Source organism: Carettochelys insculpta, chromosome 1 (genome assembly GCF_033958435.1).
Source record: "Carettochelys insculpta isolate YL-2023 chromosome 1, ASM3395843v1, whole genome shotgun sequence".
NCBI lineage: Eukaryota > Metazoa > Chordata > Testudines > Carettochelyidae > Carettochelys > Carettochelys insculpta.
The window spans coordinates 337,288,384-337,315,660 of record NC_134137.1 but is presented as its reverse complement, the minus strand read 5'-3'; the positions used below and the strand labels follow the sequence as shown (position 1 = coordinate 337,315,660).

The 27,277-nt window shown below is 44.3% G+C and overlaps 1 protein-coding gene across 1 annotated transcript; it reads left to right on the top strand.

The window, feature by feature from the left end:
• Positions 1–6,276: 6,276 nt before the first annotated feature.
• Positions 6,277–26,022, top strand: NDUFA5 (NADH:ubiquinone oxidoreductase subunit A5). The gene is made up of 6 exons (XM_075015169.1): positions 6,277–6,461; positions 10,775–10,819; positions 12,996–13,112; positions 16,827–16,892; positions 22,914–23,028; positions 23,316–26,022. Exons 1-5 carry the CDS (start codon positions 6,441–6,443, stop codon positions 23,013–23,015), a joined length of 351 nt encoding a protein of 116 aa, XP_074871270.1. The 5' UTR covers positions 6,277–6,440; the 3' UTR covers positions 23,016–23,028; positions 23,316–26,022.
• Positions 26,023–27,277: the final 1,255 nt, after the last annotated feature.

Here is a 27,277-nt window from a genome sequence, read left to right as displayed (position 1 = left end):
GTGCCCTGTTGGGCATGTACGTCAGGATCCACTGCCAAGGTCAGAGGATGGTGGTCTGGCCAATGCCTGGCTGAAGGTGCAGGAGGGGAGGTCTATCACCAACTCCCCCTCCTCACTGGACAAATCTGCTGCCTTAGTGCCTGGCTCTGTCTCCAGCCCTGCTGGTGCAAGGTTGGCCAACAGTCCCGGCTCCTGCTCCTTGACTGGCTGGTGCTCCTTGGCTGCGGTGTTGAGGACAGTTGGTGGGGAGGAGGTATCCTGGGAGCCCAGGTTGGCCCTGAGTTTGCAGTAATAGGGGCAAGCAGTCAGGAGTGCGGGCAGGGTGACCCAGGTGGTCAGGCCCTTGGCCAGCTGGGTGAAGGTGGCCACGTGTTGGCGCTTGCTCCCCATGATCCAGAGCACCTCCTCCTTGTACCAGAGCCCCAGCAGGTCCTAAAGCTTGGCCTAGCTCCAGGAGAGGCCATGCTTCTTCCCCTCCCTGGCCGGATCCTTGAGAGCCCAGGGGTTGGTTGGAAGAGGGGCTCTGGGACTACTCATGTGCCTGGCTGCTCTCCATCTCCAGCAGGGAGCTGCTGGGTCACTCTGAGGCATGCAGGGACACCATGTGTGATGGCTGCTGCCTGCACACTCTCAGCTTCCTGCCACGGGGTTTCCTGGTCCATGCAGCTTTAAGAGCTGCTGCACGCATAGACCATAGAGCCCCGAAGGGGCTGGGCAGCACATCTCCACGTCCCAGCTGATTGCTGACATGGTGGACCCCACTCTTTCAAAGTACCGGGACACAGAGTGACTACACACGTCCTTTTTTGAAGTTAGACATCAAAGTAGTGCCCTTTTCCTATTTTCTGGTTGGAACAGTTGTTTCAACATCTGTGGCGCCTCACCTCCATTTCAACTTCGAAGTAGCATGCGGTGTGTATAGACGTGACACACACTACCTCAACGTGGTGCCTGCTCCTTCGACGCAGCAGCCTAGTATAGACGTGACTCAGTTGTGGTGAGGCTCCACATACACCAGGAAGCATGATGGACGGGTCTTGTGCAGAGAACCTTCCCTACAACACTAGTACTTATGCTTAATACAAGGATAATACAGATCTTTTATCTTTTAATTTGAAAAATTATACCATTTTGCAGTGTTATGTACACACACGGGATCTGAGTCTGATTTCACACTGGTTTAAATCAGGAGTGACTTCATTAAGGTTAATTGAAGTATATTGGATGTAATAATAGTATAAGTGAGATCAGAATCTCAGCCACAAAGTCCTGCATTGGCAAATATAGATAAGCTGAGGCAGCTTGTGAAAAGAATTTAGAACAAAAAGACTATGCACAGGCCTCCTTATGATGGTCTCAATTTGTTGTGCATTGAAAATATATAAGATAGTCAACACAGACAAATAATTGTTGAAATAACTGAGAATAAATTAGAAAGTAATCTAGAGTATGGTTTCCGAAATTGGGGGCATGCCCCCCCGGGGGGCGTGAAGAAATTCTGGGGGGGCACGAGGTGACCCAGCCCCCCCATGGTTTACCCATCTTGAAGAAAGATCCAGCCTTTGCTTCCAGCTCTCAGCCCCTGCCATTTTACGTGAGTGAACCAGTGCAGTGGCTATAAAAAGCAGGCAGCCAGCAAAGACCCATGTGGAGCTGGCTGCCTTCTGCAAATGAGAGTGAGTGTGGGTTGGGGGAGGAGGAGGAGAATGGGGTTAGATGGGGGGGTTGGGGGTGCCTGGCTTTGTAGGAGGGCAGGGGAGGGGCTCAGGTGGGCAGCTCGCAGGGCTTGCGGGGCTCAGGCAGCTAGCCAGTTTGTGGGACTCAAGGGGTTCAGACAGTTGGCCCCAGCAGCATGGTGCTTGGGTGGCTTGGGCTGGTGGGTGGATGGCTGGCCCTTGCAGCATGGGGCTAGGGCGGGCTGCTCGGGTGGCTGGTCCATGGCTGGTGGGCAGGCGGGCTGGTCCTGGCAGCGCAGGGCTCAGGCAGCCAGTGGGCAGGTAGACAGCTGGCCCCAGTGCTTGGCAGGCAAGTGGGTGGCTGGACCCAGTGGTGTGGGGTTCAGGCAGGCAGCTCTGGCAGCACAGGTCTCAGGCAGGAGGGTGACTGCGCAGGCAGCTCTGGGGGCTGGCATTGGGCTCAGGCAGTTGACCAGCTGGGGCTGCACCAGGCAACCACAAGGGGCCAAGAAAAATTATTTGTGCTTATTTTTAATTTTAAATAACATTTTTATATGAAGTTTTCATGTTTATTTTAAATTACAAATTGAATTTTTTGTTAAAGGGGGGGTTGGGTGATGGTAAAGGAGTGGTGAGGAGGTGTGAGGATTTCTCAAAAATCAAAAGGCAGGGCGGGATGCCAAAAAGTTTGGGAACCACTTATCTAGAGGCTTTTAAAGGAAGATGATTATTGCCTGTACTTTATTCACTTGCTATACTTCCTGTATTTACGGTCCTGTAATGGAAAACTCATTTTGTTCTGTTAATGCTGGAGGAATGCTGTGCAAAATGAGTCAGAACATGAGGACTGTGGCTGAACATATGAATTTCCACTTTACCTAAAAAATATGATAGAAGAGTTCATAGAAGCATCTAAAACATAAGAGATTCCTGGTGTTTCTATGTTGAAGATTCTTAAATCAAACAGCTCCCATGTAAAAGCTGGCCCAGGTATTTTTCACGTAGCTGGGTTGCAAAATTACACTTCAGAAGTACTATGAAAAATAGAGTGAAACATAATGAACAGAGTAGTGAATTAGTTAAGTGAGGGAGCAAAGTTAATTTTTATTCTTATGTTCTTACTAACCAAGTGTCTATAGTGTAGTTGTGTAGTCCTGCACAAAAAAAACCCCCACACACTCTCCATATAGGATCATTATTTTCAGATCTATAGATGCACCTGCGATAAACACACAACCCTGCCACCCTCAAGAGCTTAATCCAGTTAAAAGAAAACCACTCATTAGCTTCAAAGGCCTTTGGATCAGGTCCTAAGACCCAGGCTCTGATCTCTCTGCAGGTGGAAAAACTCTCATTGACTTTATTGGCACCAGGAATGAGCCCTACATTGTCAGGTGCCAGCTTATCACAACAGAGAGAACTTGGAAGGCAGTTCTGGTGTTCACCAAAAATTATGTATTGCATAGGGGAAGGTGTGCAGGAATGTTCCTTCATTTTCCACGTTTGTTTCAGCATTACAAAGGATGAGTCTTGTTAAGAGCTACTTAGAAGAACTAGATGCATACAAATACATGGGTCTGGATTTAATGCACACAAAGGTACTGAGGGAATTGGCAGACATCATTTCCGAGCCTTTGGCCATTATCTTTGAAGACTCTTGGAGATCAAGAGAGAGCCTGGATGATTGGAAAAAGGCATATTTAGTGCCCATCTTTAAAAAAGGAAAGAAGGACAATCTAGGGTACTCTAGACTGGTCAGCCTTACCTCAATCCCTGGGAAAATAATGAAGGGGATCCTCAAGGAATCCATTTTGGAGCACTTAGAAGAGGAGAATGTAATCAAGAGCACTCAACATGGATTCACCAAGGGCAAGTCGTGCCTGATGAATCTGATTACCTTCCATGTTGAGGTAAAAGGCTCTGTGAACATCAGGAAGTCAGTGGATGTAGTATTTCTTGACTTTAGCAAAGCTTTTGATACAGTCTCCCACAACATTCTTGCCCATAAGTTAAGGAAGTATGGATTGGCTACGTAGCTTATAAGATGGATAGAAAGCTGGCTTGACAGTCAGTCACAATGGTTTGTGGTCAATGGCTCAATATCTGGATGGCGGTCGGTTTCAAGTGGAGTGTCGCAAGGCTAGATGCTGAGGCTAGTGTTTGTTCAACATCTTTATTAATGACCTGGATGAGGGACTGGATTGCACCCTCAGCAAGTTTGCAGATGACACCAAGCTATGGGGAGAGGTAGATACGTTGGAGGATAGAGATAGGATCCAGAGTGACCTGGGTAAATTGGAGGATTGGCCCAAAAGAAATCTGATGTGGTTGAACAAGGAGAAGGGTAGAGTCCCACACTTGGGACAGAAGAATCCCAAGCATTTTTATAGGATGGGGACTGACTGGCTAAACAGCAGCACAATGGAAAGGGACCTAGCAATTATGGTGGATGAAAGGCTGGGTATGAATAAACAGTGTGCCCTTGTAGCCAAGAAGGCTAACGGCATATTTGGGTGCATTAGGAGGAGCATTCTGAGACCTAAAGTTGTTTTTCCCCTTTATTCAACACAGGTGAGGCCACATCTGGAGTACTGCATCCAGTTTTGGGCCCCTCAGTATAGAAAGGACATGGATGTGTTGCAGCAGCTCCAGCAGAGGGTAAGGAAATGATTAAGGGACTGAAGCATGTGACCTATAAGGGCTACGTCTACACGAGCCCCAAACTTCGAAATGGCCACGCAAATGGCCATTTCGAAGTTTACTAATGAAGCGCTGAAATGCATATTCAGCGCTTCATTAGCATGTGGGCGGCCGCGGCACTTCAAAATTGACACGGCTTGCCGCCGCGCGGCGCGTCCAGACGGGGCTCCTTTTCGAAAGGACCCCGCCTACTTCGAAGTCCCCTTATTCTCATGAGCTCATGAGAATAAAGGGACTTCGAAGTAGGCGGGGTCCTTTCGAAAAGGAGCCCCGTCTGGATGAGACGCATGGCCGCAAGCCACGTCAATTTCGAAGTGCCGTGGCTGCCCGCATGCTAATGAAGTGCTGAGTATGCATTTCAGCACTTCATTAGTAAACTTCGAAATGACCATTTGCGTGGCCATTTCGAAGTTTGGGGCTCTTGTAGACACGGCTGAGGAGAGGCTGAGAGATATGGGCTTGTTTTGTTTGCAGAATAGGCTGATGGGTGATTCAATAACAGCCTTCAACTTCCTGAAGGGGAGCTCTGAAGAGGATGGAGAGAAATTGTTCTCAGTGGTGTCAGGCAGCAGAACAAGGAGCAATGGTCTGAACTTACAGGAGAGGAGCAGGTTGGATATTAGGAAAAACTGCTTCACCTGGAGGGTGGTGAAGCACTACAATGTGTTGCCCGGAAAGGTGGTGGAATCTCCATCCCTAGAAGTTTTTAAGTCCCAGCTTGACAAAGTCCTAGCTGGGATGACTTAGTTGGGAATGATCCTGCCTAAAGCAGGGGGCTGGACTTGACGACCTCCTGAGGTCCCTTCCAGCCCTAGCATTCTATGATTCTATGAAACCACTAAAACCACATTACATAAATCATAGACAACCCCAGAAGCAAGTGAAAAGGCTCAACCCAAGGGAAGAGCTCTCTACTGAGTTCCCGCTGCAGACAGGTACCCAGCACTGTGGGTCTCCAGTGAGACTTGGACCTGGCTACTTAGGGCTGGAGTGAGCAAACTTTTTACACTGGGCCCCACTTTCCATCCCTGCAATCTTCACCAACAGAAATTTTGGTTAAGTTTACACATATATAACAAAACCCTTTCAGCCCATGTAAGAAAATAAGTCTGTAAAATGTAAAATCTTTACTAATTGTATATAAATGTGAATGCACATACATAAAAACAGTAACATATTTGAACACTTAATGAGATGAAACCACATGATCCTGTTTCCTGCAAGGAACTTTAGAGTCAGTGTGATACTCTGGGCATGGAGATACACCTGTCTCATAGAGCTGGCAGGGATGTTGAGTGGTCAGGGAGTGCAGTCACGGCAGGAGCCAGCACCATCCCTGGCAGGTTTTCTTTATAATCTGTTTGCCTGAGACCCTGCAATGGTCCCCCCACGGGGACTGAGCGCACGCCCCCAGGCTTAACAGGGCAATGCACCAACCAGGGAGCTATCACGGTGAGGTAGGACCTGCTGGAGATGGGGGCAGGTGGAGATCCCCCTGTCCTGCAGTGCCTGTATGGACCTGCGGGCTGAGATCCTCTCTCTTTCCCGTCCGTCTCTGTCGCGCCGAGGCCAAGGGGCCGGGAGCCCCTGTGACGCTGCGGGTCCGGGGCTGGCAGATGCAGACTCCCTCGAGGGCCCCTGCCAGGCCCCACTCTCGCCTCACGACCCGTTGATCCTGTGAGGCTGGTCTCTCAGCCCTTTTGCCGCCGAGACGCGCTCCCTTCCCTTCCCCTCCGCTCCGCCAGAGGGCGCCACACAAGCGACCCCCGCTGAACTCAGGAAGAGCAGACTCTCCTAGGTACCACCGCCCCTGCACACGGCGCAAGCGCAAGGAGTGTCCCTCCCTGTGCTCTCCAAGCTTGCCCTCCCGCACCCCTCCCCCGCGCGCAGAACGGCCCTCCCGCGCGTGCGCAGATACAGCCATCCTCTCGGGCAGCGCCGTAGGTGCTTGCGGCCTCTGGCTCGCCCTCTAACCAAGGGCCCAAGCTGCGCCTGCGCATTGTCGTTCTCTCCGCGGCGGTGGAGGCAGGGTGCTGTGCAGTGCCAGGAGTACAGCGCGCAGTCATGGCGGGGGCGCTGAAGAAGGTGAGGGTCGGGTTGGCTGCCGGGTGAACCCGTAGTAGGTTGTGGGGCCTCTGCCTTTGCCTCCCCCGCCCCCCGTTGGGGAGCCGAACAGCAGCTCTGCGGTGGGGGCTGATGGAACAGGTGGAAGGAAGGCGGAGCGGTGCAGCCCATCAGGGCTGTGGCCGGGAGGCAGAGCAGAGGGTCCAGGGGATTGGGGGCCCGGGGCGAGGCGGGGGGGACTGAGGGGCGCGGAGGCGGAGCCGGAGAGGCCAGCGGATTGGGCGGCTGCCTCCAGGAGGGGAGCAGAGGCCAGGGGATTGAGGCGCTGGAAGCAGCGCTGGGCATACACAGGCACAGCATAGGGTGCTCACAGAATCACAGGGCTGGAAGGGACCTCAGGAGGTCATGTAGTCCAGCCCCCTGCTTCAAGCAGGATCGACCCTACCAAGTCATCCCAGCCAGGACCTTGTCCAGCCGTTACTTAAAAACCTCAAGGTTTGAAGAATCCACCACCTCTCCAGGCAACGCATTCCAATGCTTCACCACCCACCTGGTGAAGTAGTTTTTCCTAATATCTAACCTACACGTTTCCCTCTTCAACTTCTGACCAGTACTCCTTGTTCTGCCATCTGACACCACTGAGAACAGTTTCTCACCCTCCTTTTTAGAGCTCCCCTTCACGAAGTTGAAGGCTGCTATTAAATCACTTCTAAGTCTTCTCTTCTGTAAACTAAACAAGCCCAAATCCCTCAGCTTGTCCTCATAGGTTTTGTGCTCCAGACCCTTAATCACTTTTGTTTCCCTTCGCTGAACCTGCTCCAGCAAATCCACATCCTTTTTATACTGGGGGCCCAAAACTGGACACAATATTCCAGATGTGGCCTCATCAGTGCTGAATAAAGAGGAATAACTACTTCTCTAGATCTACTCAAAATGCTCCTCCTAATGCACCCGATATGCCGTTAGCCTTCTTGGCTTCAAGGTCACACTGTTTACTCATATCCAGCCTTTCATCCCCTATAACCCCTAGGTCCTTTGTCCATTGTACTGCTGCAGAGCCAGTCGGTCCCCAGCCTGTAACAATGTTTGGGGGTTCTTCCGCCCCAGGTGCAGGACTCTACACTTCTCCTTATTAAACCGCATCAGATTTCTTTTGGCCCAGTCCTCCAATTTATTCAGGTCCCTCTGGATTCTCTCTCTATCCTCCAACGTATCTTCCTCTCCCCCTAGTTTTGTGTCATCTGCAAACTTGCTGAGGGTGCAACCCAGTCCCTCATCCAGATCATTAATAAAGATGTTGAATAACACCGGCCCCAGAACCGAGCCTTGCGGCACTCCACTTGAAACAGACTGCCATCCAGATATTGAGCCGTTGACCACTACCCGTTGGGCCCGACCATCAAGCCAGCTTTCTAGCCATCTTGTAGTCCAAGGATCCAATCCATATTTCCTTAACTTATGGACAAGAATGTTGTGGGAGACCGTATCAAAAGCCTTGCTGAAGTCAAGATATATCACATCCACTGACTTTCCCATGTCCACAGAGCTTGTTACCTCGTCATAGATGCTAATCAGATTGGTCAGGCAGGACTTGCCCCCTGGTGAATCCATGTTGGCTACTTTTGATCACTTTCCCCTCTTCCAAGTGCTTCAAAATGGATTCCTTGAGGATGCCCTCCATTATTTTCCCAGGGATTGAGGTAAGGCTGACGGGTCTATAGTTCCCTGGATTGTTCTTCTTTCCTTTTTTAAAGATGGGCACTACGTTTGCTTTCTTCCAGTCATCTGGTATCTTCCCCGATCTCCAAGAGTCTTCAAGGATAATGGCCAAAGGTTCAGCAATGACCTCTGCCAATTCCCTCAGTACCCTGGGGTGCATTAAATCCAGACCCATGGACTTGTGCACATCTAGTTTTTCTAGATAGCTCAGAAGTTGTTCCTTCCCCACAGATGGCTGCCCTCCACCTTCCCATACTGCATCATCTAGGACCTTCATGGGGAAGTTGACTCTGTCCATGAAGACTGAGGCAAAAAAAGCATTGAGTACTTCAGCTTTTCCTGCATCATCTGTCACTAGGTTACCTCCCTCATCCAGTAATGGCCCCACACCTTCTGTGATAACCTGTTTATTGTTCACATGCCCGTAGAAACCTTTCTTGTTACTCTTCACATCCCTTGCCAGCTGCAGTTCCAATTGTACTTTCGCTTTCCTCATTACTGCCCGGCATTCTCCAGCCATATTTTTGTACTCCTTAGTCAACTGTCCACATTTCCATTTCTTGTATGCATCCTTTTTGAATTTAAGCTGACTAAGGATTTCCCTGTTAAGCCAAGCTGGTTGCCTACCATGTTTGCATTTCTTACTACACAGCGGGATTGTTTGTTCCTGTGCCTTCAGTAAGACTTCTTTAAAATACTGCCAGTTCTCTTCAACTCTTTTCCCCTTCATCTTCATTTCCCAAGGGATCCTGCTCATGCGGTCCCTTAGGGAGTCAAAGTTTGCTCTTCTGAAATCCAGGGACTGTATGTTACTGCTCACCCTTCTTCCTTTCATCCGGATCCTGAAATCTACGATCTCATGGTCGCTGCAGCCCAGGTTTCCCCCCACTCCTATTTCTTCTACTAGTTCATCCCTGTTTGTGAGCAGCAAGTCAAGTTGTGTACGGCCCCTGGTCGGTTTCTTCAGCACTTGTACGAAGAAGTTATCCCCAACATTCTTCAAAAACTTCCTGGATTATCTGTGTGCTGATGTATTGGTCTCCCAACAAATGTCCGGAAGATTAAAGTCTCCCATGAGAACCAGGGCCTGTGATTTGGAAGCTTCACTAAGCTGCCTGAAGAAAGCCTCATCTATCTCCTCTCCCTGATCTGGCGGTCTATAACAGACACCAACTACAACATCACCTCTGTTACTTCCACCTCTAAGCTTAACCCAAAGACACTCAACTGGATTTTCTCCTTCCTCATACTGGAGCTCTGAGCAATCATACTGCTCCCTCACGTAGAGCGCAACTCCTCCTCCTTTTCTCCCCATCTGTGCTTCCTAAACAGTTTATAACCTTCCATGACCGTGCTCCAGTTATGCGAATTGTCCCACCAAGTCTCCGTTATTCCAACCACTTCATACTTGTGTGACTGTGCCAGGGTCTCTAATTCTTCCTGTTTGTTCCCCAGGCTTCTGGCATTAGTATACAAGCATCTTAGAGAAGGGGTTGATTGGCCCACTTTCTCCTCTTCACCCAGGAAACCCACTTGATTGTTCCCTCCTCCTTCCCCACTTACCTCCGGGCTTGTGTCACCTTCCCCCGACAAACCTAATTTAAAGCCCTCCTCACTAGGGTTGCAAGCCTGCCCGCAAAGATGCTCTTTCCTCTTTTAGTGAGGTGGATCCCGTCTCTTCTCAGCAATCCCTGTTCACGAAACAGAATCCCATGGTCAAAGAAACCAAATCCTTCCCTGCTGCACCACCTACGCAACCATGCATTTACCTCTGTGATTCGACAATCCATCCGCGGACCCCTTCCTTCCACAGGGAGGATAGACGAGAAGACTACCTGTGCTCCGTATTCCTTGATCTTTCTCCCGAGGGTTATGTAGTCTGCTGTGATCTCATCAAAGTTGTTCTTGGCTGTATCATTGGTTCCTACATGAAGAAGTAGGAGGGGGTAATAGTTTCCAGGTTTAAGAATTTTTGTCAGCGACTCTGTAATATCCCAAATTCTAGCTCCAGGCAAGCAGCAAACTTGCCGGGATTCTAGGTCCGGGCAGCAGATGGATGCCTCCATCCCTCTTAGGAGGGAGTCCCCGACCACCACCGCTCGTCTTTTTTTTTCTTAGGGGTGGTGGTCATAGAACTCCCATCCCTAGGACTGCGCATCCCATGCCTTCTAAACTGTGGGGACTCTTTCAGATACAATCCCTGGGAGGTATCAGCCCCAACTATCTCTGCTGTGTCACCTGTGGAGAGAGGCTGCAAGCGGTTACTTAACTCCACTGGAATTGGAGAGACTGGAACTGGTTTTCTCCTCCTGGAGGTAACATGATTCCAGTTCTCCTCCTTGTTTTGGGTAGCCTGCTGTTCCTGCAGCATCATCTGTTGCCTTCTATCCAGAAAGTTCTTAACTCCTTCACTTTGAGCGAAGTGGGGCCCCACGCAGCCGCATACTCCCGGGGATGGCCCTGGTGTGACTTCTTTTGGGGGTTTTGATCCTTGACCCCAAAAGATGTAGTTCCCTAGGTGTGCTTTGGTTCAGCTGAAGTTGAGTCAGTATTGTGTATGATAACAAGGCTTGAAATAAATGTGTTGGCTTAATCAGTGTTTTCTGTTTGTGCAGACCACTGGGCTCGTGGGGCTAGCTGTAGTCGAGAAGCCTCATGAGGTATGTATTTTAGTATTTAATTGAAATGGACTGTAAATCAGTGTATTCCCTTGTTTTGCTTGACTCTTGTAGAGTGTAAGCATTTTATCATCCTTTGGGATGAACAGTTATTTGAAATCTAAAATTTCACCATCTCTGAAACTTACTAAAAGAAGATTGGCTTTGGTCTGGAAAGGCTTACTTCTAAAAATAAAAAAAAAATTGCTGCTTTTGCAGATGTTTGTTGTTATATAAGTAAAATTTAATTTGGACAGTAATAAGAAATAATTAGAAATTAGGAAGAAATTCTTAGAAATAATTTGCAAAGTCTCCTATAATAAGGTTTGCTTGTTTTTGTTTTGTTTTGTTTTTGTTTTGTTTTTTTGAAGAAACATGAAATAGTAAAGGTTTTTGGTTGGTTGGTTTTTTCCCTTCTGCATAGAGCTCTGAGTTGCCCTGATACAGTGCGAACAACTGGGATGGAGTTGTAGCCTGGTAGGGGAGGGATGGGTGGTGATCTGAAGTTGGGAAGCCAGAGGCAGACTCTGCCTATGTAGTTCCTGGCCAGTAACTCTGTGGGTTGCTCAAGCAGGCTCCCTGTCTGCAGCAGCCCCAGGGCTCAGAGCGATTAGCTGCTCCATGCCCCTCTGTCCACGGGATGGTGTGGGGGGGAAGGTGACGCTTCATGTGCTGGAACTAGCCAACAGGAGCAGAAAGATTGTGCTGGCAGTGGAGGTAGTGTGCAGAGCTTCTGCTCTCAGCAGAAGAAGCAACCAGCTGCTTAGAGGCCTGAAGGTCCTAGCATGGGGGTAGGCCACAGGCCAGATTCATATGCTTGGTGGGCTGGATCTTGCTTGCCCCGAGAGAAAATCTGGTGCAGTGGGGTCTTGACCTAAGACTAGAGCAGCTACACATTACTGTAATACAAATAATCTCTTGATGATTCTTAGTGGCACTCTTAAATAACTATCCTTCTAGTTCATCTAGGAGTGAGGTCCCCAGTCTGTGGGGTATGCATTCTCCCCCAGTAGGGGTGTGGAGGAATATTTGCAGATATGGGAAGAGAGCACTACTCAGTCTTGCTCCCGGTTCCCCAGCCTGCCCTGCCTTGCTCTAGCATAGGCCCCCTTACATCTGTCTGTATTCTACCCTCCCAGAGCAGTGGCAATTCTCCCAGCTCAAGGGGAGAGAAAAGGAGCACAAGGTAACAGATTGGGTACCACTGATACTGAACAAGTGATTTTTCAACTAATATCTCAGCAATCCCATATACTTTTCTGAAACTTTGAAATTTTTGAACTATACAGTCATGCCAGTGCCGCTACTGCTATTGGTTGGAAAAAATTAATAGGAGTATCAAATAGCTTTTATAGGTAAAGAATCATATGTACTGAACTGTCTTACATCATCTGTGAGAGTAAACTTATTTCAAAGCTTAATTTGTAACAGTTTGGAGCCCTGAACTGTAAATCACCAGGGCTGCAATAAAACCCTTGGTCTTAACACACTGTTTTCCTTTTCTCCTGCTGCTGTTTGTGTAGTTTTGCCCTTGCCCTTAGCTTTAGTTTTTCAGTCCTATTTCTTCCACTCAGAAATTATCCCTTTAATTCTACTATCTACCTTCTCCCTTTACAGCCCAAGCTCATCCATTTCCATGTTCTGTGAAGTTTTTGTTTCCCTGTGAAATTTCCTAAAAACATTCTTAGGGCACTTATCCAAATCCACAAACTTTTGTTTAATAGATGAATGTAAATGAAATACTTCTAACGTTGGCAGCAGTTCTAGGTGCTCTATGTAGTAAGATGTGGGGCTGGGGGGAGGGGAGTGGCTATATCTTTTAGCTTTGATTTGCTTTTTGTTTCTTTGAGACTTAGTGCCAGCAAACATCTGAGATTAATTTAGATTTAATTGAGAACCTGTTAAAACAGTCACAGCACAGTTTGTGAGGAAAGCAGTCAAGAAGATTAGCAAGATAGCTTTATACTGTATAGATGAGTCCAAACTAGAATCCCAAATTGAAACACATTCTGACCCAAACCCAAGTCAGAATGCTGCAGTCATACCCTGCTACTTGGTTGGGATAGTCACTGTGAATTTAGATGCAATAGTTGGCTGTATTTTACTTTGTACTTGTAGATTTAAATATTTCTGTTAACATTCATTTACTGTTGGCACATTTTTCTTCCAATCATCTCAGCGCCTGAAGACATTATATGCAAAAATTCTTGCTGTTCTGCAAACCATGCCTAAAGATGCAGCATACAGGAAATACACTGAACAGATTGTAAATGAACGGTTTAACATGGTAAATACAGTAAGTATAGAACTATTTGTAAATATTTTATATGCTTAGTTTGCACAGCAAAGAATATAGTATTCTCAATCTGTTTATCTTCAAACATATAAAAGTCATCTGTTTCACAGAGAGTCACATGCTGCTTCTGCTTACATAAGCTACTACTTTTTGTGGATTTAACTAGAAAAAAGCAATTGTTTCTCATCACTGATTTCTGCTAAAAATGGAAATAGAAAGTAGTTTGCTCAAGATTTGCAGAATAGCAGGCTCCCACGTATTTTTTTAAGTTGTAAATTAAAGCAGATATACCCAGTGTTTTTTTAGCAGTTTAACTGAAGTAAATTTTTGAAAATAAATTGAAAATGTACGTGTTTGGTTTTTTCCCCCAATGATTAGTATTTTTCAAAAGTGAACTAAAATGAAGTCTGGAGTGAGGGTTCAGGGCTGAGGAAAGGCAGAGGGTGGGTGGCTTAGGGGAGAGCGTTGATGGGGACTCCAGGCAGGGGGTAGGGGTGCAGATGTCAAGAAAGATGGGAGGTGCAGAAGTGAGGGCTGGGGTCTTAGGACAGGGGTGGTGGCTTACTGGGGCCATACGTGGCAGGGAAGCTGATGCTACTATGGCAGCAGCTTTTTCAAGGGTGTCAGGGCAGTGCTCTCCAGCCAGCAGCTCTTCCTGAGGGGCTTCAGGCTGTGCCCCCTGTCTGGCAACTCGTCCAGGGAGGGAGTGATCTGGGGTTGCATGTTTGTCAGGTGTGGGCTGGCACCAGCCTGCAACTGCCCCCTTCTCCTGTAGCCTGGATGGTGGGGAGAGGGTAGCACTCTGGCCATCCTCCCAAGGCCTGCATCTTTTCAAGGGGGGGCGGTCTTTGCTTGGAATAGTGGCTGCCCCATACTGCAGCCTGTTGGCAACGGGGCAGTGCTCTGCAGGCTGACCCTAGCCTCCAGCTGCATTCCTCCTCAGCTCAGCTCTGTGGGAGCTACCGCCAGCAGCCCTTTCCATCCTGCAATCTGTTTGGTGGAGTGCTCTGGGGGGTGCTTCAGCTCTTCTGGCCTCTCTGTTGGTGTTGCAGCTGTGGTGTTGCAGTGACCACTCTCAGTATCACATCCTTCCTTTCTGTGCCCCTCCCTTTCACCTCTCTCCTCATTGCCCCCTCCCTTTCCATGTTCTGGGAGGTGCTGGGCTTTCAGGCATTGCCCGCTTTCCAGGCACAAACAAGCCCTGACCTTGGTTTATGTTAGGGCAGGGATGGCCAGCCAGTTAGGGGCAAAGAGCCACATGGATAGAGGACAAAAAGCTACGAATTAGATATTTATTTTTATCAATCTACATTTAGATTGATAAAAATAAATATATGATATGTGGCCCAATGCTGTCCCCCTCCCTCAGAGCCAGATACTCATAGCTTTCCTTTCTCTAACCCAATCCACCTCCCTCAGAGCCCGGTCACCTCCCACCCACGCTGTAACTCGATGCCAGCGACTGACCAGAGTTGTCGCTGTGCCTTTGCGTTCTCCCACCAAGCAGTGGGGCGTGTGCACAGCATGGCAGGTGGCACTCCCACTGCATAGCTCTCTGATGTTGTTGGATTTTTAAATGGAATATGGAATCCATTTTGTCACCATTGTATATAATGGGCACCGAATCTTGTGTCAGGTAGCCCAAGTGAGGTGCCTAATGAAAACTGTTAATGCCCTGAATCTGTTGTTTGTATGTCTGTGCTATGTTTGTAGATAAAGTTATAGATTTTGGCTTTGTAAGACTACGTCTACACTTACGAAAAACTTCGAAATGGCCACCATGCCTCCCACTGGGTACTCTTGGCTCTGAACATTGCTAATACAGTTAGGCCATGTCTACACTTACAAAAAACTTCAAAATGGCCATGCTAATGGCCAAATCAAAGAATACTAATGAAGCGCTAAAATGAATATTCTGCGCCTCGTTAGGATGCTGCTGGCCGTGGCACTTTCGAAAGTGCTGCGTTTCGCTCACCCACGGCTCATCTACACAGGGGTCCTTTTCAAAAGGACCGTGCAAACATCGAAATCCCCATATTCATGCCATGTTTGCAGGGTGCTTTTGAAAAGGAACCCTGTGTAAACGAGCTGCGGATGAGCGAAACACGGTGCTTTCAAAGTGCCACAGCTGGCGGCATGCTAATGAGGTGCTGAATATTCATTTCAGCGCCTCATTAGCATGGCCATTTTGAAGTTTTTCATAAGTGTAGACACGGCCTAACTATATTAGCAATGTTCAGAGCCAAGAATACCCAGTGGGAGGCATGGTGGCCTCTCCAGCCAGGATGAATGGACTTAAAACAAAGGAACAGATTCCCAGACACGAAATACGCATAACAAGAATGCAGGACTGTCTCCTGGGATGCATCCATGGCAGAGTGCCACAACATACTATCTGAGTGACGTGATCCTAATTCTCCATTTCCTGAGGGGAAGGAGAGAGAACTTCTTCCCTCAGCTTGAAGAACTGTAATTGGAGACCAGGGAGTGTCCATTTTGGTTGTTCTCTTCAGCCACCATGAACTAAGCTTGTCTGGAGTGAGGGCTTGTCCCTCAAAAGGATGCTTGCAAAGATTTTTCAAGAATCATCATCATAACATTGCTGGCCTGCATCAGTATCTGTGACTGATTTATGTAATGTATCACTTTAACAGTTTTTCTCTCTCGCCCTCTTTATTTCTTTCTTTGTTAATAAATCTTTAGATTTTTAGATTCTAAAGGACTGGCACAGCATAGTGATTTGGATAAAATCTAAGTATATATTAACCCGGGACTGTGGCTGGACCCTTTGGGGCCTGGAAGAATCTGTGTGGTGTTGGTGAAATAAGTTTTAAGAACCTGTCACCTGAGTAGGGGGCTATTGGTCTAGCCTGGTATAGCAGCTGGGAAATCTGTGGGTTTTCTTGTGTGGCTTTTCTTGCTGCCTAGTACGGCTGGCAGAGGTGCTTTTGTGGCTGGTTGGATTTGCCTTAGTGAGAGGGAAATCCCAGCTGGGGGTTGTAAGTGGCCTTGTTTTAACAAAGATACCCTGGATGGATTTTCTTAGTTGTGCCCAGAAGCTCCCGCCATATTACAGGCTCTAAGGAGGAGCTGCATTTAATGGATCAAAGACACATGGGTTGGCCACCCCTGCATTAGGGTAGGAGGAAGCTGCCATAGTTCTTATGGTTTAAGAGGAGTTCTTGAACAAATATAGCACTGTGACAGGTACACTGTCAAGTATATACATATTATACAGTTTATGTAATATAAACATATTACCAAATTCATTAGTTTGTCTTTCTTGCCATTCAGCATTTTGGAAGCAACCACTTTTCCATTGAGCAAGGTCAAATAGCTCATTCTGGTATTGCATTCTTTCTTTTCTTTGTTTATAGTGACTTAGTGAAAGGATGAGTATCTTATTTCTCCATAAAGCTATGACCATTTTCTACATCCACAACTTGCAGTACAGCAGAGTGCAATTCAGACATACAGAGAAGCAAAAAAAATGAAATAACTTTTGGGGGGGGGGGGGGTATTTCTCTTTACATTTTCAATGAGACACTGTTTATAGGAGGAAAAAGGAGTCCAGGAATTGAAGCTAACTCATTTGAATGGGTACATTCAGAAAGAATTTGATACCGTGTGGTCTATTTTAAGTTCTGTCTTTGAGTTAAGTGCTTGACATTTTAAAAAATTAAACATTTATTTTATTTTTACTCGAATTCACAGGAACCCAGTGTGCAAAAACTAGAAGACAAAATGAAAAGTGGCCAGATAGAAGAAGTGATGATGCAGGTAAAATTGGATACAGTTGAAAAATGCATTTGCTGAAAGGCAACAACTAGATCTGACTGCTTTCTTTGGAAGGAAAACTGATGGGCATTGAGGCTATGTCCACACTACAGCATAAAGTTGATTTTAAGGCACGTAGCTTGATATTTACAACGTGACTGTCTTTATTGCAAATACCATTAGGTCAATTTTAAGGAGCTCTAAAGCTGATTTTCTCACCTGATCTAATGTGGCATAATGCCAAGTTTGAATTTGAAAGGTCTAATTAGTAGCAGTGTGAAAACTGTTACTTTAAATTGATTTTTATCGGCCTCCAGGCATATTCCACAATGCCCAGAATGTGTCTGTTCTGGCCACTTTCACCTTTGTTGTGCCTCTTGGTGTACAGGAAGTAGGAAGCGGGAAGCCTGCCAGTTTGAATTCATTTTCTTTGTGGCCAACGTGATGATTGAATCTAACCATGAAAGAGCCCCAGTGTGGAGCCATCAAGAGAGCCAGGATCTCATTTCAGCTTGCGGGCTATTCCCTGCCCCAACACAACACGTGACGGCTTGGCTCTGAGGACCAGACAGTGGCATGTCCTGCCCCATGCAGGTGTGAAGGCTTCTTCCCTGCACAGGATTTAGCAGGAGAAGCTGAGAAACTTCTTTTTTGTGTTTTCACATTTGTAGGGGGCCACCCCCTCATCCCTAGGTGCCATGTGGCTGGCAGGCTAGCCCCCATGACCCGGCTAGCCTCCTCCCTTCCCAGGTGCCATGCAGTTAGGGGTCTAGCCCCGACCCTGTCATACTGTGTGACTAGGCCCCCTTCAGCCCCACCACACTACATGCTGACTGTGCAGTGAGGATCATGCTTCTAGACAGCAGCGTGTCCTGCTCTGTGCAAGATGAAGGCTTCCTTCCTTGCAGGAAACTTGTTTTATCTGCTTCAGGTTTTTCCTGGCAGGGTTCATGAAGCTGCCTGGTGGCAAATATTTTCGGGGGCTGGCCCCCTCAGTGGGCAGCAGATATTTTCAGGGCTGGTCCTCCCACCTAGGCACACAACTGATTGAACCATGTCAAAAGGTTTCTCAGCTGGCCCTTGATAACTGAGTTTTTCAGGGGCCGTTCCCTAAGAGGCAACATGTGCCTGAGGCTGGCCCTTGGCAACTGATGTTTTGGGGGGCTGGCCCCTCAGAGGTAACACGCGCCAGTACTCTCCTTTCCCAAAGTGTGTGACTTCGGAGAGCAACAGTCCCAGCAGTGACCTGTTTGGTGTGTTTTCACCATGGGAAAAGAAGTTGAGTGGCCTGTTGACATAATGCAAACAGCTGGGTGCTCCCAGAGCTCATTTGTGTTTTTCACCTTCTGAAGACCACCTATTTCTTGCATTTTCACAGGGGGAAAAGTGGCTGAGTGACCTGTTGACATTGTACAGTCTGGTTATTTTTTGAAGTCACTATTATTTAAAAAGGGACAGAATGAAGAACAGTCCCATCAGGGGACGCTTAGAAACAGCTTAGAGGGTGGGCCATACTGCAGACAAATCAAACAATTTCTCTCATCACGGGAAGAGACTTCACAAAAATGCCATTTGTTTTCAGCCGGAGAGGAGTGAGGACAATGCATCTGGGAAGGTGACATCACACACCCACAACCCATAGTGCACCATCAAGAAAACCCAGAGGGCTGAAGGAACTATGGGATAGGTTCCCACAATACATTGCAGCAACAGTAGTACTTTGGTGATTTAGTGGGGACACACTAAGTCGACTTCATAGGCAGATGTGGTAACTCAACTTCGACATTATAAAACCCAGTGTTACAAAGTTGACTCTAATAAATTCAACCTTATTTCGTAGCGTAGATGTAGTCTAAGAGTATGTAAAATATATAATTAGCATGCCTTTTCTAAACAGATGTTGTTTAATCACAGAAGGAGGAGAATGTGTTCTGCATGTTCCACTTGTGTGTGAAAATAGAATGCTTTTAGCTGTTTAAAGTTCAAGCCATGCACTGCATTAGCCCCTTTAACTCTGAGGATGGTCTCAACAAGGAGGCTGCATGTGACTAACCCCTGAAAATAACCACCAGAGGAAGTGATGAGTCTCTTTATAGTTTCAAATCAAGGCTGGATGTCTTTCTAGAAAATAGTTGTTAGCCAAACACAAACTGTTGGGCACAGTTTGGTGATAACGAATGGTCTGTGTTATGCAAGACGTCAGACATGATGATTTAGTGGTCCCTTCTAGCTTTAAACTTCCTGAATAGAAATAACATTTTTCTACCAGGATTTGGTTCAAGCAAGATAAAGAAAACTAAAAGAGCTAGGAAGTTCAAGATAAGGCAAAATCAGATCCTAATATCAAACATCCAGTATTGAGTACTGAAAAGTAAATATGGCTGAGTATGGCCATATTATATATGTTTTTTACCATAAGACAGGAACGATGTACCTAAAAGGAAAAACTAGTAAATTGCACTGATCCCTGTTTACATAATGTTCCTCTATGAACTCATCTAGGTACTTTGTCTAATAAGGCTCCTTTGCACTGCAATTTGTTTGACAAATCTTATATCAGTGAAGATCAAAGTACTATATTTTATGGGAAGTATGCATTAATAGTTCAGTTTTGCTCTGAGACTTGCAGGCAGAATTCCTACTGTTTGGGAATTGTGCGTACTTAGGACGAGACATTGTTTTCAAGTGTGGGAAATCCTATCTGAGAATAGCAGTTCCTGAAATCAAAACTGCTGTCACTTTCTCTTATATGGAAACTGAAAAGCCATTGTTTTCCATCATAAACATGGCTTCAAAATGTACATTTTTAAAAAATTAACTAATTGCAGGTTTGAGTTGAATGTGTTTGAAAAAAAAAAAAAAAAGAGAGAGAGATGACTGTTTGGCTAGACTATACCTCCTGGTTCTTTTGAAGTTGCAGCTAAGCAGTTCTTTCTTGCTTTGTGACGTACATTATTTGGGAAGGTTTGAGTCAAGAAAGCTGCGAGGTTCTTGAACTGTGCCACATGGTTATACTATACTTTTTTCTCCCAAGTGTTATCCTCTTGATTACATATTTTTGAATACACTATGTGATGTAGTAATAAAAGATGTTGGTTTAACTTCTTCAGGTCAATGTATGCCCTTAGATTGGCTCTGTTCTCCAGCAGGATTCTGTGGTGGTTGTTTCGTCACCAGCATAGTACATGCAAGGAGCAGTATTCGACCTTAGTGAAGTTGCTTAATTGTAGATGGTCTATTTATTTTCTATTCTTACATGTATTTTTGTCAAGTTTAATTTTGATGTATATATTTTTGAGAGGTTCTCTCCCCCTGCACTACTTTTCTTTGCCAGTTTCCCTCATTCTGTTTCCTATTTCTTTGTTCTTGTACTTTTTGTCCTCTTCTCCTTTCTGTCTACTGCCAGGGGAATTCTGTGCTAAAAATTCTGCATATTTGCCAAAATAACACTGTATAATCAGGCCAGTTTAATGTTTGTAATTTTTATTTCAAAACCTGTCCACATCTGTGCAATAATGGGAGGGGAAAAACACCCCCCTGAGTTGTTACACAGCCCTTTTTCTCTGCTATCAATCCTTCATAGCTGAGAGGGGGAGGGAAAGAACAGACCTGTGGGCTGCACCCACAGACACTTGTACCCCCTCCTTCCCCAGAGCCCAGCTGTGTGGTGCCCCCTGAGCTCAGCCTCAACCCATCCCCCATCCAGACACTTTGTGCTTGCTATAACAGGTTTGATCATGTTGTCCCCTTGGAACTGTTTCTCAGTGTGCTTGCTATGCCATTACGCCCATGTTCCTGCCTTCTGGAAACCCACCACCCTGTCCTGCTGGGCCAGAAGCTTGGGTTTCCCCCAGTCAAGACACAGAGTTGGTGTGATTGCATCCTATCAGAGCAACACAGAAGCAGAACCAGTTCAGTTTGAGAGATCTCAGCTAAAGGCAACACAGAAACACAGCCATAGAAAAGAGGAACACAGGCAACACAGCTCTAGAAACACAGCCATAAAGAGGACCAAACCCCCAAATAAATCCATCTTACTCTATAAAAGTTTTATACAGAGAAAGCTCATAAGGTCAGCCCCCTTTATAAACAGAAGAGATGCACAGTGGTTGCTCTCCCACCGGTAACAATTGTTTACACTGGGCTTGATAATAAGTGTTAAGTATAAAAATAGGATTTAAGTAATTCCACATGAAAACAGATAGAGCAAAGGAAATTAATATGCCAAAATAAACAAAACATACGGATTAAGCCAAATACACTAAAGTGTTACATGCAAATTCTTACACTAACAGTAGTGCTAATAACCTTTTTCACAACTTAGACAACATCCTACTTTGAGCCTCAGCCTGTCGCTGTTTAGCTTTCGATGTTTCCAGCAGGCACCTTAGATGGTGTGTGGGGCTGGAGGTGTCTGCTGCAGTGTTTCCTCTAATTTTTTCCATCCATGGGCAGAATAAATTTTGTTATGTGCAGATGTGTAATACCACAGAAGCACATACTGTTGGCTGTGGATGGCCATGAACACTCTGGTAATCAGGTGGGTGGCACCCAGATTTCTTCTGGGTGGCCATCCAAGTGCTCAGCTTCCAGGTAACACTGGTCTGCTGCTGTCAGATCATTCTCCTGTTTGCTTTCCCACCTTTATCTCATTTGCCAAAGATGGAAATTCTTTGTGTTTGGTTCAAACTTTTCTCATGTAGGCTACGTCTGCACTAGCCCCAAACTTCGAAATGGCCACACAAATGGCCATTTCGAAGTTTACTAATGAAGCGCTGAAATACATATTCAGCGCTTCATTAGCATGCCGGCGGCCGTGGCACTTCAAAATTGACGCGGCTTGCTGCCGCGCATCTCGTCCCGACGGGGCTCCTTTTCGAAAGGACCCTGCCTACTTCGAAGTCCCCTTATTCCCATCTGCTCATGGAATTAGTGGAATGGCACTGCAGGTAGTGCATCTGCTCATGGGAATAAGGGGACTTCGAAGTAGGCAGGGTCCTTTCGAAAAGGAGCCCCGTCGGGACGAGATGCGCGGCGGCAAGCCGCGTCAATTTTGAAGTGCCGTGGCCGCCGGCATGCTAATGAAGCGCTGAATATGTATTTCAGCACTTCATTAGTAAACTTCGAAATGGCCATTTGTGTGGCCATTTCGAAGTTTGGGGCTAGTGTAGACACGGCTCCAGTGAAAAAGTACAAGATCCAAAGTACGTTCCAGCATCAAGTGATCTGGCCTTGTGTCTTTTGTACTGTAGTACCAATTTCAGTCTGGGCTTACAGGAAAAACAAATCCATTTACAGAACATTGATTTGAGCACCAGGCCATTATATCTCCAGAGTATAACTAATGGCCGTCATGAGCACATCTACAATAATAAACAGATCCACACTTCATATTTCTAACCTTATATACAAGAATAGTAACATGTACAAAAATAGAATATAGACACTCAGCACATTGTAACTTTAAAAATGGCACACGATACATTTTGCTTAGTGTCAATAAGCCGATTTTCATAAAGCATGGGAAGTTGTAACACTTGCCTTAAGACAAGTTGGGTTGCTGTTATTCTGTTTTTTATTAAGTTTTTTTCCTCATTCATGTTCAACTAATCAAATTATCAATTTGCAGATTTCTAGCTTTTTTAAAATAGAGGCTATGTCTCTGAGAACTTTTATGAGAACATACTGCTCATGACATAACTGTAGCTGGAGGATAGGTGGAAATTGAATTTTCTGCATTTTCTTAACTTACCTGCAGTGCCATTCCACTAATTCCTGAAAAATAGAACTCGTCATAGATTGGGCTTCAGTGACTCTTCAGACATGAAACTAAAATATATAGCTGTGCATTGTGAAGTGATCTGTGTCCCAATGACTAATTGCTTGCAAAGCACTCTAGATGGAACTGTGGTATCCAAATGGCTTTTAAATTCATCAGCTGTGTTCTCCAATTATAGATTAGTCTGACTTAATATCTTGGAATATAAATATAATTAAAAATCTCTTGCATATTTTTATCAACAGGCTGAAAGTGAGCTCCTTCTGGCAAGAAAAATGGCTCAGTGGAAGCCATGGGAACCTTTAGTTGAAGAACCTCCTTCTGACCAGTGGCGATGGCCAATATAATAGCTTTATGCCTGTAACTATTTGAGAATGGAAAATACAACTAAGTATTGGTATTGTGTTAATAAAAATGTTTCTTTAATTTCAAGAACATAGTTTTTGTATATTTTGTTGCTTCAGTACTTCTTTAGCAGGATGTAAAGGTCCAGTTTGACTTTCTTTTAGTATTACTAAAACTTTGTTTAGCTATTGGTCTGTTTGATTATTTTCTTTCCTAACTTGCTGATTAACACTATATTTAAGTACAAACAATTTTTTTCCTCTGTAATTACCCTGCTTTTCTGATTAACTTAATTATCACAGGGCAATTCTTGACACACTATCACCATGGAAGCACTTTTCACATCTCAGACTCTGATTCGTGGCTACAAGGAACTGCCTAAGGGAGGAAGAGGAAGGGAAGAACTGCATTTTTGTACATAACACTTGATCAGCCATGGTGAGATAAATACAGATAAAACTGTGTTGTTGATACTTTTGATTAAAATGGGGCATTTGTAAAGTTTTGGAAATCACTAGGGAAAAAGCAAATAATGAAGACTGGAACCAAAATATGTAACTACTATACACTAAATGTACAGACAAAATATACTGAAGTGCCATTACCATCCCACATGCTTAAATTCCATTTGATAGCATGGTGGTAGTTGAAGGATGTTAAGAAATCAGATGGTAATCATAGAGTATGTAATGCATTTGTAATTCAGCTAATGCTGTTTTGATTGATTGTGAACTGGCATAGGGATGTCAGATAAAATAACTTGGCATTCATAATTGATATTTTGGGCCTGGTTGTTTTTCCTGTTGACTCAAATGGGAATTATATTAAGTCACTTGTGAAGAAAATAATCTAATATAATTAAACCTGTAAAACCTGTAGAGTTTAAAATTGAAAAGTCCTTGCATAACAGTTAGAAATTACAAGGATCAAAGATGTTATTTTTATTCTTTTAGTACCATGATCCAAATAATGCTTTCAAGTTTGCACATGACAAATAGCCTTGGAAGAACAGTGTGAACAAACAAATGCAGTTTTACACAGAAAAACTCAAAGTAAACATTAAAGATTTAGATTAATAGATTTAAATGTGATGGTACAGGCAAACAGCTAATTTTGGAGAGCCAATTTCTTTAACTACAAAGTGTTGCATTTAGCGACTTAGATAATATTCCAGGAGAATTCTAATCTGCAGTTCATTGTGCAAATAACAGGCCGTTAGTAAGCAGGATGTACTGTGCAATAAAGTACATTAGAGCAATATGAATATTGGTGAGTAGTTGAAATTTCTGCCTAATTATGCGTCACAGCCTTTCAAAAATGGGAATGTGGAAGAGGTGGGACTGATGTACGGGAAAACCAGGGGACCAAATGAAACTTCAAATTTTGGATACTAGTTGTTCACATAAGCAAAGTCTTAAAATTTAGATCCCAAAATATACAACTTTGAGTAGATGTATGAAACTTATTTCATATTAATTGTATGTACTAAGCAGCTGAGTTCTTGGAGGGGATAATTAACAAACCAAAAGAGTCAGTGGTTGAGGAATTTTCAGTGTAGCTTAAAACATGGAAAATCTAGAATTGTGTGCACAGCATATGTTTCTTTTAAGCCCACTTGATTAAAGTGTTTCCCAAATGCACCACTCTGGATCCCTGTTTTGCAATGGCTATTCATGTGTTTTGTAAGAAATGGAATAAAACAGAACTTTTAGCACTGCTTTGTTTAGAAGAGTATTATTACAAAGATTGGGAAATCCCTACTATGAAAATCAATTACTTATACATACTATTAGGCTTAAACACAAAAGTAAGGGATTGTCTACATAGATGTCTAGTTCACTGTAATATTTTCAGTATAAGTATTTTCAGGCAAGGAATAGCATATGTGAATTTCATGTACCATTTTAAGCAAATAATCAGATTATATTGGTAAACTGACATTGACTTGGACTCTGTTTTGACACATACAAAAATAAGAACTCCACAATGCAAACGATTCCAGGCCATGGAGGAGGACGTAACAGTTTATTTGGTATTTCCCAATACTTTTTACATGCAATTTCAAAGTGGGATGTAAAACATCTTTTTCATACAAAATTTGAACAAATTTTAAATAAAAATCATATGAGTGAGAATCTGATTATCTTTTTGTGTCTAAGGAATAGCTGTTTACTCTTCAAGCAGGATTTGGTTTGAATTGAACTTGTTTAAAAATGAGTTTGGATATACAAACCTATGCAGATATAGGAAAATGGGACTTCAGCTACTGAGTGGGATTTTTAGTGACAAAATTGTAGAATTGTTCTGTATGGTAATCAAATTTGCAATTCAAAAGAGGTAATTGAAAATATATAATTTTGGATATACAAAATGTATGAACAGTTGGGTATGGAGTTGTAGATTTCACAGAATTTACTATCCTACGTCTTGCTTTCTTGGGGACTTTTCTTAATGATTTTTTTCATGTTACAAGTATTTGGATTTAACCTTGTTACAAGAAAGTAATGATATCCAAATACCTAATACATAATCAAGAGTAAACTTAGTGTATACATTTATGATTCTAGACAAGTGCTCAATTGAATACGGTTGAGGATATACAGAGGAAAAGCTAAACTTGTAGTAATGCTATCCTGCTATGGTTTGCTTGTATTTTTAATGTTTGACATCTATTTGAAAAGAATAAATTGCATATTCTTTGGAGTGCGGTGCATATTCCTACTTACTTTTATATCACTAAGCATGTATTTGGGAAACTACTGTAATATGCAACAAATATATTTTACTAATTTACTAAATTTTTAGAATTTGCCTATTTCTAAAACTCTTTACAGTGAATTGAATGTGCAGAGCTGTTAGAATAGTTGACAAGTTGATGTTTTCAGGACAAAATTAAACTAGTTTATATTGTAAATATATGAATGTTTATATTTTGAATAATGAAATTCTAAAATGTTAATTTTAATAAACACAGCTTGGGTCTTACCAAGTTCCTGGCTATGAAAAACATATCATAAACCGCGAAATCTGATCTTTTCTGTGTTTTATTCCTACACTATACATATTTAATGAGGCAGTCCAGTGTTTCTCAGATTATGGGTCCTGACCTGAAAGGGAGTTGTTGGGGTGGTATTACAAGGTTATTTTAGAGGTGATCATGGTATTTGGCACCCTTACTTCTGGGTTGACTTTAGAGCTAGTTAGCCTGAGAGCAGCAGCACAGAAGTAAAGATGGTAATACCACACCATGCCACACTTATTTCTGCGCTTCTACCATCACAAAGCTGGACTATGGTGGCTGCGGATTGAAGGCCCCACTCTGCAGGCAGCAGCACAGAAGTAAGGATGGTAATATCGTTCCATGCCATCCTTCCTTTTGTGCTGCTGTTGGTAGAGACTCTGCCTTCAGAGCCGGCCTCCTGGCCAGCAGCCACTACCCTGCAGCTGCTCAGCTCTGAAGGCAGCAGTGCAGAAGTAAGGGTAGAAGTACTGCAATTTCTCCCCCACCACCTCACACCATCTCTTTTCAGTCAGCACCCCCTACAATTACAACACTGAAATCTGAGTTCCATGATTTCAAGATAATGATTTTTCAAGCCTAGTGACAGTGAAATTGTCCAAAATAGACTGAATTTGGTTAGGGATTAATTATAGTCAAGTTAAAGTGTCTTTTGGTTATGTTAGTGAGAGAGCTTTAACACACTCCATTTTTAGTGCGCTCCATTGGTAGCTGGATTTGTTTATGTGCAGTATTGCTACTGATCCACAGTAAGCATTTTAATTTGTTTAGTAAGGGTAAGTATCTTCTAAGACAAAGCCACTAGATGGCACTTCTCTTGAGGACTGCAGTTAGGTAAACAAATGCACTGTTGTCAGATGTCAAATAATAAGCTGAATGTGGGTGAGCAATGCAAAATGATGAAAGAGAAATTAAAATAAACAGTTTTAGATAATGCATGCTGAGAGGAAGCAAGAGGATATGCAAATTAGTACAAATTGTTATATTGCATTTGTTTTCCAGTTCATATAAGAAAAAAACACTGCTGTTATCATACATCTCCAAAGTGCAGTAGCAACCAAAATATGAGGAAAATATCTTGGTCTAACTGCTTAAAAATGTAGTAATTATTTAGAAGTATGTGTTTCATTCTTCAAAATCTTATTCTCCTTTCTCCATGCACACAAGGTATGTCTGTACTAGTGTTTTTTACTTGATTTAACTGGCAAATTACCTCAAGGAAGCTAATGCACTTTTTAAATTTAG

Coding starts and splice junctions, on each gene's coding strand:
- NDUFA5 (XM_075015169.1), top strand. CDS start 6,441: ATGGCGGGGGCGCTGAAGAAG. Junction 10,820..12,995: donor TAGTCGAGAAGCCTCATGAG/GTATGTATTTTA, acceptor CAATCATCTCAG/CGCCTGAAGACATTATATGC. Junction 16,893..22,913: donor TAGAAGAAGTGATGATGCAG/GTAAAATTGGAT, acceptor TTTTATCAACAG/GCTGAAAGTGAGCTCCTTCT.